The sequence below is a fragment of the Pagrus pagrus genome, assembly GCF_965226575.1.
Source record: "Pagrus pagrus genome assembly, chromosome: 12".
Taxonomy (NCBI): domain Eukaryota; kingdom Metazoa; phylum Chordata; class Actinopteri; order Spariformes; family Sparidae; genus Pagrus; species Pagrus pagrus.
The window spans coordinates 10285021-10298361 of NC_140196.1; the positions used below are offsets into that span (position 1 = coordinate 10285021).

Here is a 13341-nt window from a genome sequence, read left to right on the forward strand (position 1 = left end):
TGTTATCTGCTGAGGATCTTTATGCACAATATAAATAAATAGATTAAGCTATCTGATGCATTTTAAGTGGCAGCATTGTGTGATGTAGTTGCTACCTGATGGCTAATTGGGTCAGTGCCAAGTGCCGAGTGGCTTTTGTTTGATGTGCAGATGAAATGCTGAGCGTGCAATACCATTTTTGTATTGTTCCCCAGTCTGGGTAGGTTTGATTTGATCGATTAAATGAGTTCTTTCCAGATGTAGACTTATTAGACCTGTAATTACGCCATCATGTTGGATAGCGGGGTTACGTTTGCAGGTGCCTGGGTCCCACAGGGGACTTACATTGCTCAAATTGTTGCTGTTGCCCGTGTGCACATCTGGGCCTCTGGTCAGGTGCTGGGAATAAGGGCACAGCTGCAGGGAACAGGCCTGTGCTAACCCCCCCCTCCGCTCCCTCTCCGCCCGTGGTGTGGTGGAGGGGGAACAGAAGCACACGTCTGACCAGAGGGATGCAGGCACATTTCCCTGGGGGTGACAGAACTGCATTTATCAGCAGAATGGCGAGCCTGGGTTTACTCCCTGTGTATCTGAATGTGACAGCAAGAGCCGTATCACTGCGAGGAGCGCTTGCACTGTGTGCAGTTATACGAGGGGGACTACTGCTATTGATTTTGTTGATATATTAAAATGTCATGGCATGTGTGCCAAACCGGACTGAGGCTGTTCTGGGGATCATGCCAGCGTAAATTGGTCGTAACATGAAAAATACAGATGAGGGATTTTAATTATATGCTCATGCAAAGGTGTATGTGTGTCCTTTTTAATCCTATTCAGTGTGTATAAGTGATCGTGTTTATGGGAGGTTTGGATGTCTGTGACCTCAAGCAATGTATCTAAAAGCTGTGACCCCAAATGGAGTACACCTGTGCCCCTTAAGTTTATAGAGCCCCATTAGCACAGAGTCAGTCAGTGATCTGCGGGGGGAGAGGGCCCATATAACTCCCCCATGAGAGCCTCTGAATAGTTAAACTCTCTCCCCTTTAGCACTTTGTTAGGATGACTTAATGCTGAAATATCCTGTTTTCAAACTGTGTAACACCTCTGGTCAGCGCAATAGATAAATAAAAGGGGACGGATGTGGAATGAAGCCACTGTAATGTTTGGCTTGAGGGAAAACACAGAGGACGGTGGGATTTAGAACAAGCCAATGACCAATATGCTACACTAATAGCCTAAAGTTAAGCTGGAATATACAAGTGAGCCGGCAGACGAGACCAAACCACTTTAGTCTGCAGATACAGGTCAAAACTGTGACCTCTTCTGAAGTTGTAGCATCACTTAGTACATTTTCGTCCCTGTGCAGGCTGTTCACTTTCTCAGCTAACTAAATGTAAACCAGAGTTAATATTTCATGAGGGACATACTCCAAAAGAAAAAAAATAACAGACTATTTCTGCTTGATTTTTTGCCTTTTCCGCTCTTCCGTTTTTCCCTCTGCCTTTTTCCTGCAGTGTACTTCCTGACTAGAGATTAAATAATTCCATTGGAATCCTCTTAGGATGGGTTCCCAGCACTTGGCAATTAAACAATTACATTTAATCAGCATGGGGCGACGCTTCAAGTCACCCTCATTTCAGACGTTGATTAAAAGCAATTCTGCAGTGGTTATTGCTGTCGACTTTCTGAAACTGTGGTTCACTTAGGTTTACTGCATCTGTGGGGTCAGGTTGGATAGCAATATGGCAGGTTCAGTGGTGGTCGAGAGCCGTATCCGCCTGTGGTGGGTAAAACAGTAATGACAGAACTCATGGCAGACCTTATATTGTCCCTTAAGTCGGAGCTAGTTAGATTACTTGGAGACATTTTGACCCCGCAGCAAAGAAGACTCGAGGAACAAAAGAAAGGAGAGGGACATTAAGTTATGCATGTGGGAGCCCAGATCCTTCGTGAGTGTGAGTGTGTGTACATTAATATGTGCATTTGTGTTCATACACAGCTATTTCTTTTTGCACATTTGAATGAAATGCACCTTGACATATACAATTTCATCATGCCATGCAATAACATCTCCCTCTGTGATGGCAAACAAGCAATGAGAGGGCACACACTGGGGGAGGAGGGCTTTTTTGACACCACACTCCAGTGAAGGAGTGCTACGTGGCGCAGCGGCGGAGTGCCGGAGCGGACTTTAGTCTTCCTCTGTGCAACACAGATGAGATGCGATGGATACCCGGCCCCCTCTTGTGAAACCCAGGTGCCCCTGTTTCATAAGGCACCCCACCGGCTCCCCAGCCCTCTTAATTAGCGTCTTCCGTCAGCTGGCACCAAGGCCTTCAAGCATCAGTCGCTGGCCTCTGGTGCTGAAGGAATCCAGTTCACTCCAGATCTTCAGCTTTCCTAACAGATGGATACATGGATGGGCCTGAGTGTGATTTTTTTTTTTTTTGCAAACCTGTAAATAATCATCAATGTGAATTTCCTGGTGGGAGGAAATACTGTTGAATGCTTTCGTCAGTGTGTTTCTTGGTTTTAATAAAGATGGGCAGCTGCGGAGAAAGTACCAGGAGTTTTAGTGTGAGCTGCAGAAACACTGTTACAAGACGCTGATGATTTTTATATGATGAAGTCAAATATAGATAAAAGGTTTCACCAGGACGGGAATGTTGCCTTTTTCCTGGTGCAGTATCATAGCAGTGCTGTAACAATAGTCTCTTCTAATGACATTCCCCTAGTAACTTCTTGCCTCTACGAATCTCAGGGGGGAAGCGCTACAAAAAGTGATAATTACATGAAATATACATAGAGAATAAAGGGAGCATGTTTACATAACCAGGCCCATAAATATCTGACGGAGAAGACATTGTTCTCCGACTCCTTTTAAGCTGATCTCCCAGGGATGCCATTTTAATGACATGATGGTTTAAAGAGATGCTGCTCCATCTCGTTCCATATTTAATTAACTTTTGCTTTTCTGACGCAGAGGAAAAACAGAATAAAGAACGCGTGATAGAGACAAACACACACGATAGCGAGGAGACAATAACAAATAGCTGGGAGAACAAAGAGGGAGGCAGGGGGAACATGAGCAGAGACCTTGTCATGCTTTTGTGAGCTGTTTACAATACAAGAGATGCAAGGGGGAGAGGAGGGGCGACAGAGGAGCAAGAGCTCTTAAAATGTGTAAAAAAAGAGGGATAGAATTAAGAGAAAGGGAAAGAGATGGGAGACAGAATGGGAGAATGAAGACCTTGTTCTCCCAGGGGTCTCCATTATGGAGCATCTTTTAGTTCATCACCGATAAGAGAGAATGAACGTGAAAAAAGACAGTGTGTGTTTAAGTGACATCCCGGAAAATAAATAGATTCAACATTAACAAAAATAAAATCAAAAAGGAAGCTCGTCTGTTGGCCTCCTTCTCCACATTTTCCTCATCAGAGTTGATCTGCCACGGGTTCATTAAATAAACACATGGCAGATGTCAGTGAGCAAAGAGGATTTCACATCACATCATCACACATGTACATATACAGAGCTCCCTGCTCATTATGAAACATGGCTAAAGACACCGAACGCACCAGAAATCTGTGTTAACTTTTCCGCACATTTGGTCACGCGCGCCCACAGCACTGGAACGTTTGAACTGGCTTCAGCCGCCACAGTGAACTCAAATCATTTAACCAATGAATTCATGTTCTGCCACTTAGATACGGGGGACTCAGCCCAGAAATTCGGTGTGCCCTCCTCTCTCTCAGGCTGTGTGTTTTCCATTTTTACTGTCAGCTGTATACGGTGTACTCTGCATTATTGATACTTTCCTTCCCTCTCCTCTCCTCCTCTTGTTAAGACTCTCTCCTTGTCCTCATATCATCACACTGGCCACACTGGCTGCAAGAGCCTGGAGAGTTGCAGTGAATTTGACCCCACCTGGTCTATATTTTATTGCTTTGCGTTTAATACATTTTTGAAAATCCTCCCCCATCTCATACCCCAAAATAAAAAAGAATCTGGTGCCTTGTCTATTTCAAGTGTTTGCCTGGGTGAGGCAGAGGGAGATGACTGGAGGGGGATACTCACCTTCAGCTCTCCCAGTTCAGGAGACAGGGGGGATCATTAGGAGGGGCTACAGTGGAGGGAAGAGTGTGAAGAGTGTGTTTGTTTGTCTATGTGTGTGTTAGCTCGGTGATAGACTGGCGACTTTTCCAGGGTGTACCCTGCTTCGTGCCCGATGTGTGCTGGCGGGGATGGGCTCAAGTCCCCCGAGACCGTGAAAAGGACGGAGGGATGAAAAATGCATCTTCCCTTCAAATAACAACAGTGAATGAGTGTTTTATTTTAAAATACAATTTGTTTACATTTTCTTTGAAGGGTGAGTATTCTCCGAAGGTGATATTCACAGCACTAGGCCCCTTCTCTAATTATTATCTGAGAACTGTCTGATACATTTGCAGAAGTAACTTTACTCCGAGGAGGACAGTTTGGGATTCCACAACTGTCTTTTTTAAACTGTTATTCTCATTCCTACAATTATATCCCAAAGACACAGAAACAGGCTGTACACAGAATAACACGGCACGTACATAAAAGACAATAGCAAATGCCCTTGTGCTCCATCCATAAACACAGTGGTAGGGCTGAGGCGTCCATTTTGCTGACACAGTTCTGAAGTGAAAAGATGGCTCTCTGGATGTGGAGAGTGCCGGTGTGAGAGATTGGGTTACCCCAGACACTCCCAGCGGATCTCCCGGCCAAATGGATCTGGATCTCACGCTTGGGCGCACATATTGAATGCCATAAGAGGTCTCTGAGGTCTCCTTCAGTGGGAGGAATGCGCAGCCTAACAATGTGGAGTTTTCACCAAACTAAATTTTGAACCAAAGAAGAGTTATAGCAAGGACACCGGAACACAAGGGACAACCGCTGAATGCATACTTACATTCGTGCAGGTTGTTCGTATCGGATAAAGTGGCACATTTTTGGCTTCCCGGATTGCAACATGCACTGCGCAGATTCAGTAGGATCTCATAATTCTTTAATAAAGTCTTAACACAGCTTGCCTCTTTCCCTCCGGAGGGCTATGAGTATTAGCCTGTCAAATGAAAAAAAACAAAACAAAATGCCATTTCACACACATCCTGGGCAAGAACAATGGCATTTCAGCTACTCCCAAACATCTGGCCCGACTGCCCAGTTCCACTAAGGACTGGCCAGGCTCTTAGCAGCATCGAGTGCCACTTGCATGGAGGTTATGTTCAGGCGACGACACCGTGGAGGATCGGCCAGGCTAAGTTATCTCTGAACAAGCCATCCATTCTGCCGCTTTCTGATGGAAGAATACTTGGGGGCTGTGTAATTATATTGCTTTAAATGAACCCATGAGAATGCTCCTGCCAAAGCGCCCACAAAGTCTCACACTTGGGCGAGTATCAGAAACGCAGCGCTTGTGTATGCATTAGTGTGTGTAGCTGCATGCATGTGTGTGTGCGTGTGTTTTGCTGCTTAGGCTGGCGTTAAAAGGGAGGCCGCATTGCTTCTGATACGCCTCACAAGTGAATTTAATTAAATCATAAATATGAGCTGGAGGCCGCCACCCAATTTAATGTAATGGATGATGTGGGCCAGTCCATCTCTGGCAAAGCAAAGTTCTGGACCCGTTCAAATGCCCTTGAAGCTTATTAAAAGTGCCTGGCACAGGGAGATGCTAGCAAAGTTGTTTAATGGATGCCCAGCTTGCATTCAGTATGACAGTTAATGTTGGGCCGTACCATCTCTGACTTGGATGAGGGGCTGTGTCTCTATTGTGGAAATCTTGTCCATCCCTCATCTGATTGTTGTCATAGTAATGTAATACAAGCTAACAGATGACAGAGACAACATGCACATTTGATTTGAATAAGAAAATCCAATAATAGAAACCGCAGCAACCCCGACTGCACGGATGTACTATAAAATGCTGTATGTGATCCATCTATATTATTCACTTACACATAATGGATCAAAACAGTATATATAGGACTAATATTGTGCTTCCCTTAGTATTCTTATTTATGTTTAATCATGCAAACAGGGTATGGATAAGTTTGTTTTATCTTATCAGCCCAGTCGCCAAAATAAAATGTTGGCATTTTACGTTTCTGCAAACCATTGGTCAAATTTGTGCATTTCACACGTATTATAACATTTCTACATGTCACATAACATTAAGATTATATATATATGAGCTGACGTTCATGTCAAGAGGAAGAGGAGATGGCGGTGCCATGACGATTCGGCGACCGAGACGTCTGCCAAGTGAGAGAGCATTATTCGAGACAGCGATTCAACATTGTAAACGTGAGACCACTGCATATTTTTAATGAGATATTAGGACATTTTCAAGTGTTTTTTGTGCCAAAACGTCAGCAGACCAGAAGCACAGGGTTGAAATTGAACCTGAACAAATGTAAAGTAGCAACATAGAGAAATACTGAGTTTTAAATCTGACACAAGGTAAGCCAAAACATGTTTTCCTAACCCTAACCAAGTGTTGTTTTTTTCCTAACCCTAACCAGACTGTAAGCACAGCGTTGTCACAGCATAAAATTAAAAATGGAACCTAAATCACTGCACAATCGCTGTTTGTAGGGGCTGCTTGTCTCGTCTGATGTCTGTTTTAATGTTTTGTTGTCAACGCCTTTATTAGCGCGTTGTATTATGTGTTTCATATTCCTGAAGAGAAGTGCAAATAAGCCAAAGCTAGAAGTCATACAGTATGTGCATTGCATCGGTTGCATTTTTATCTAGACGTAACAATGCCAACATGTATCATCCCTGTCAAATAAACCAATAAAATTAAAGAAAGAGAAACGTTGCAACATGAAGCAACGTAGAGTTTCGACATATCTGTTGTTTGCACATTGTCAACATTTATTCTGCTATCAGGTTGTATTTTATACACACAGCATTTAATGAAAGATAGTATCTGCTGTGTATCTCAAATGAAGCATCAGTTTACGCTCATTTGTTACTCACAGTGTAACCTAGTTACAAGGCTATGTGCTGCAGCGCTGATCCTTTTCAAAACAAAACTGAAAGCTTCAACAAATGTTATGCTGCTCGCGTGTCACCATTGATGAATCATTTGCTGGGACAGACAGATGTTCTTGCAGGGTTTTGTCCCATCCGGCAAAGGCAGGAGAATCTTTGCCTCGGTCTCCCGGAGCGCTGGAGGCTCCCTAAATAGACCTAGCGCAAGGGTGTGTAGAATGGGACCGCACAGGGTGATGGGTAATGGAGTCATTAATAACACAGACCTCCCTTAAGATGCTCAGATGTTTGTTAGCGAGAGCCACGAGGGAGCGGGGAAAATAGGATGCAATTTGATACAAGGGGGGGAAAAAAAGCAGTGTAAGCTTTTGATGATCATCGTGTTTATGCTGTCATAGGTCCCGTCTGATGGGCTAATTGTGTTCACACTTACACACAGATACACAAGTATTTTAGGTAGATAATGAAGGGACAATGAAGCCATTTCCTCATACAGTTTTTAATATTTCCATCACATGTGCAACACAAAAAAACGAGGTCTGCCAAATACAGAACTCCATATTTTGTACAATACATTTTAATATCATCAGAGATAACCGTCCTTTTGCTGCAGGAGATGGTGATTTCCTGTAAACTGTGTACGAACAATTCTCAATCAAAAGGTCAAAACATTAAAGTTTTATACAAAAGTGCATCTCAGGTTCATTGAATGCAAAACATTTACAGAACAGAATGGTCTAAAGTTTCGTATGATGCCACAGTGGCTTCCAGCTTGAGCAGACAGCAATGGGACACTGCGAAGCAACAAGAGGAGTACTCGGGCACTCTCCAGGAGAGCCATGGACAGAGTTTAGTAACTACGGCATATCCCTAAGACAGACTGAAATTGTGTTCTGTCTTCATGACCCCAAATCCGAATGGATTAACTCCCCCACTGCGAAAAAATATGTAGAGATAACAAAACATAAAAAGAAAAAAAAAAAGAAAAATTCCAGTAATCTCCAGGCTTCAACGAGCAGTAAACATTAACAACAGAAATGTACAGGTTGAGTCAGTGGGCTGGAGATTTCCCCATGCTCTGAGAGCCACATGGGAGCTTCACGCCTCTGTTCACGAGCCAACCAGAGGAACTAGCCTTTTCCAAATCTGTGTCACTGCGTTTGCATATATCAGCATCCTGTCCTGTTTTTCTGTTCTCTCTGTTGTTTTTTTTTTTTTTCCTTTTTTCTCTCGTCTGAACTCCGGCGCAGGCAGTGCAGATTAGTCGCACCGCCGTTCTCAGCTGGTCCTCTGGCAGCCATATTACGACGGACACGCAGACAAGACCTCAGCCTATGCTGGTGAATCGAGCTTTCCTACCCCCGTAATGATTGACCATGTCAGGACACAGAGTGACATACTGCGCGGTAGGAGTAGCGCTGATGAAAAGAGTCCTCCTGACAACACTTGCCGGTTCCTACAGCTTCCTATGCTCTCCGTGGCACCCTGTTTCTCCTTTACACAACTGGTTGAGTCCCATCTGGTCTGTTCAACAATGTTATTGACCTTTTTTTTTTTTTTTACCCCCTTCTCCTTTTTTTGGACAAACATTTTCAACTGTACATTGGCAAATACTGTATAAGATTGCAATATAGCTGTAGTTAAGCAACACATGAAGAATTCTATGTACAAACAAGTTGGCTTTTTCTTTATTTTTGAAATAATGGTTAGTAAAGAATGGAGAGGGTTCGTTTAATGTTCTTTCCCCCTCTTTCTTTTATTTTTCTTTGCTTTGCTTTTCTTTTTTCTTGCTGTGGCATGATTCCATGTGGTGTAACTGAATCGAAAGTTCAGTGCAAGACAGTCAGTGGGAAACTGCACCGGCAGTAATTGGCGGTCAGACATTGTTCTTCGCGTCATGCGATCCTTGTTCTTGGCCGCGGCACTGATCTTTGCCATGTTAGCTGCTGTGCTGAGTCAACGTGTGGTTCTGCAAGGACACAAAAAGAGACAGGGGAAACGTTATGATCACATACAACAAATGGATCTTTCATTTTCCTTCCCTTTCATTAAAAGGACATTGGAACATTATTAATCTTCCATAGCAAGGACACTAATGTCCTACACCTTGAAATGTTATGATTGACAAGCACGGCTTGTGATTATCTCGGCATTTGAACGTCATCTTTATTAGCTCGTCATTACCCAGATCCAATTAACTTACACGCAACGCAAATCTGTTTGTGGATCAATAGCGGTTGGCTTTGGGATTAAGCGTAGTTAAGTCTTGGTCTAACACAAAGGCGCCGGACCACTGACAGATAACATCCCATTCTTCAGAAATCCTGCCTCCCGATCAAAGGCTGTGTCCATGGAAACAAATCCATAACAAGGCGCTGACACACCTGATGGAATATCATCCTGAGAGTCTTGTTTATCCAGCGCCTCCGTGTATTGAATGTGCTGCAAACGTACAGTGCAGGAAAAAAATAAATAAAAAAAAGTTGAAAAATAGGTGCAGGTGAGGCCGCTGATGATTTGATCCTCCACCCCGCTGCGAATATGTAACGGTGCACAATTTACCATGACAGGATAACAAGCTGACAATATCGCCCTGTTTTGCTGTATCTCCCAAATTTATGCAGGCACGCACACAGACCGTTGAGAGTGGTTGTAGTGGGGCAGCTGTGCCAGGTTCTTTAAAGGGAGTGTGGACCAGGGGGTGTGTAACTGGTGTCCCTGGTGGGCTGAATCCAGGTCATCTTTTGAAGTGACTGCTAATCCCTTTAATGCAAACTACATGCCCCACTTGCTGCGCTCTGTTTAAAACACGGCCTTGGACTCTCTAAACTGGCATGGACTAGACACACCTGTCACAGAGTCATCAGCGCGCATGCATGCACAGATACACACACACCCCGGTGCACACATACATTTCGTCGAGCAGGATTAAGTGCACGAGTATGTGAAATGACGTGTTTACTGCTCGGCTACGGGAAGCGAGATCTGAAATGATTACTGCAACCTCAGTGAGAAGGTTTACCAAAGCAGTCACCTTCAGTCCTGTTGGTGCAGAATCCCTCGGGCAGTGCTGGGAGACGACTATTAGCCCCCCTTGCATTCATTCCTTCCCTCTTTACCCTTTCGGCCGCCTCCATATAAAGCGTTTAAACACCTCGACAGCTTTCCTTTCAGCTAGGGCGATTACTCCCCGACAGGTGGGGTAATAAGCTGTTTGACGGGGAGCAGGAGTGTGACCCCTGTAAGGGTTAGCGTGGCTCGCCTGGGCCCTGCTCTCCCTTTTTTAAAGAGGCGGCCCCGGACAGCTCCTCTGCTTCCCTCTCTCCTCTCTTGCTGAAATAAAGCTCCTTTAAGTGAGTCTGGGAGGAGACTCCCCACGGGACGCTCTCTCTCTCTCTCTCTCTCTCTCTCTCTCTCGCCCCACCTCACCTCCTCCCCCCCGCCTTACACTCCACCAACCCCCCCCTACCCCCCGGTGAAGACATCCTTGGCGTTGCTGAGGAGGGACAGGAGCACGGCAACCTTATTAATGAATGCGGCCCATTACCCGTCAGCCTGGCTCCTCGGCGACTCCCAGAAGCCCCTGCAGTACGTGACTTCAAATGGCAGGATATTGACACGAGGAGAGCAAAGCGGCTAGGACTGAGTGTGTGTGCCCGTGTGTGTGTCAGTGTGTGTGTGTGTGTAGAAGAGAGAGAAACAGAGAGAGAAAATTTGTGCTCGACTGAGTGTGCATGCCTTTGTGTGAGTGTGCCAGTGCGTCTAGGTGTGTGTGTGTGTGTGTGTGTGTCTGTGGACCCCAAAGGAACGTAGCTCCTTGGATATAATGTAGGGCTCGTAACAGCTATTAGAGGGGAAAATAACCCCTCTGGGGAATGGCTCCCCCCACTGCATGTCCCAGCTCTGTCTGACACACACTGCATTCTACCTTTTTCTTAAACATGCCAGGAGTTTTCTCACTGAGGGCTTTCTCAAGGACGGTGTTAAACGACTTCAGCGGCTGTGGCAGCCATGCAGACTAAAGGGAAATAGAGGAAAAGAGGGGGGGAAAAAAAACGTTAAAAGAAAATGAAACTGATACCTTTATCTCTGTGGATACCGAACTCCGCAGAGTAGCTATAAACTGTTCTGTGTATGACTATGGAAGGTGGGAGAAGGGAGGGAGGGCGGAAATTCACTTTCCAATCTCCATCCTTGTCAAGTTCTTCAAGTACCTCTGCACCAGCGCTGTGTAAGTTAAATACCTACAGTACCCAGCCGCAAATGTCAAATTAGATGTGAAATTCACATCTTGTGTGGGAAAATGACCCGAATGTCCACTGCCCCGGCAAGGAGGATGTCACTAATGGTGTCACACCAGAATCACTGCAATTTAGGATTAGATGCCCTCCATTAAGCCTTTTAGCTCTCATCCTGACTCCCTCCTTCAATGCCATCCTATTCCCCCTGAAACTCTGCCATTCCCCTTATCATCCATTTCCTTCCCTTCTATCCAACCCTTAATCTCCTCCTCGATCCTTTCAACCACCTGCTGGCCACACAGGCCTGCTGCAGGGCCCAGTTACCAGCAGTGTTCAGGTAAACCATAGCAGTCAATTCTCCACTAAATTAAATTTTGCTCTGATCAATAATGCGCACCCGCTTCTCCCTTATGAAGACTTGGCTGCATTGGCTCGGAGCGAGCCTCTTCCTCCTCTCCTATTCTCTCACCGGCTCTGTGCCACCGTTAAACCACCACTTTCATCTGATTACATCACCCTACTGCAACGCCCTCAGGGGTGGTGGAGGAGGAGGGGGAACATCCGGCAGGGGTCTTGTGTACCCATGCAAACAGGTGCAACATGTCTTAGGAATTTAACGCGGCTGCAGAGAGGGAGAGGGTGAGGAGGAAAAAAAAAGAACGATTGGGGAAGAGAAGCAGAGAGTAGGAAAGTGCAAGGAGGCCGGGGAGTTGATTTATTAACTAATCATTCTTTATGTCGTTCCCCATTGCTCTGGTCTCCATCGATAGCACCCGGTCTCCAGTGAGGCAACAGAGGTGCATCTCTTACATCAGCCCTGCAAAAGGAAGGCCAATAGACCAGCAGACACGTCCTCTCTTTCATCTGATCTCGCTGTATTAAAGACAATCTTCACATTGTCCAACATCACAGAGAGGAGATGTAAAGCTTAATCGCAACGCTAACTATGTTTGATTAGCGCGGTGTTAATACCTGCAGAGCACATGTTACGGTATGCACACTGTGTCTGCTCTTCTACCTGGTGTTATCTCGCATGTAGCGTTAAACCCAGCCTTCATCGAGCGCGTACAGAGCTGAGTGAGCAATAACGACTTTTGAAGCTTTAGTTTTTTCAGGGCTTCTCAAGCAAATTAGGTGAGCTGAACAGAATTTGCCGCATTATTTAGCCTTCAAACTCACTGCAGCTTCAATTCTAGCAATTTATTTGTAAGTATTACATGTATCATTAATTGCATTCAAATTGAGCCCACGTTAAGATTAATGCATGAAATTATACTTAATATAAGCATAAATAAATGTGTTAATGTTAACATACTGCAGCTGTTAACTAATACCAAATCCTTTAATTACATTGTTTAAATGACAAAGTTCTTTGTGTGTCAGTATCTTAGTCTCATGTACAGTAAGAATCAAACCCAAAATGTAATTGATCTGCACAGTAAGGCCGGAAGAACTGCAATAAAATGCAGGGGTGCAAGCAGCTAATTACAGCTACTCAAATTATTGTAATTTTAAGTCATTTTTTGGGTACAATTTTTTTTAATTCTATAGTTTAACTCATTACAATGGTTAAAAAGTAACTAATACTCTGAGTACTGTTTGAGAAGAATACTTTGTACTTTTACTTTAGTATTTTTTTGATTGAGCAAGACATTAAATTGAGTAATATATTAGGAATGTAACTGTACTCTTACTTGAGCACAGATGTCATAATGGTGCGTAAAGTAGCAATCACACTGTAAATGTCCCAGTTAAGGAGAGTTTGGTCTGTGTGCAAGTGTGGGCGCATGTTTAAGTTGGGTTTTGGGTATTGATTTGTATTTGGTTTGTATGTGGAGAAAACTTGTGAAAAATGTAAAAAATATTTAACGTTTTGCAGTTAAGTTAGTTCGTTAACGATTACTTCTATGATGAAGACATTTATTTATATCCTTTAACAAACTTGTCCAGCAGCAAACCATTAATTTGCTATTGTCAAATATTACTTAAAGTAAGGATTTACTCAATAAAGAAATGATTTAATCAGAAGAGTTAAGTGCATTCATTTTTAACCCTGTGGCTAAAGTGTCTTATTTAGTTTATCTGCAATCAAAAA

General features: G+C 44.1%; 1 protein-coding gene across 4 annotated transcripts in view; it reads right to left on the reverse strand.

Annotated features, from left to right (window-relative positions):
• Positions 1 to 8207: 8207 nt before the first annotated feature.
• LOC311266825 (zinc finger protein 521-like) overlaps positions 8208 to 13341 on the reverse strand; it is a 90750-nt gene continuing 85616 nt past the window's right edge. For all 4 annotated transcript variants that reach the window (XM_084369412.1, XM_084369414.1, XM_084369413.1 and 1 more), the window contains one exon: positions 8208 to 8974. In XM_084369412.1, the coding sequence (XP_084225538.1) occupies positions 8945 to 8974 (30 nt within the window). In that variant the 3' untranslated portion in view covers positions 8208 to 8944. The remainder of the gene's footprint in view (positions 8975 to 13341) is intronic.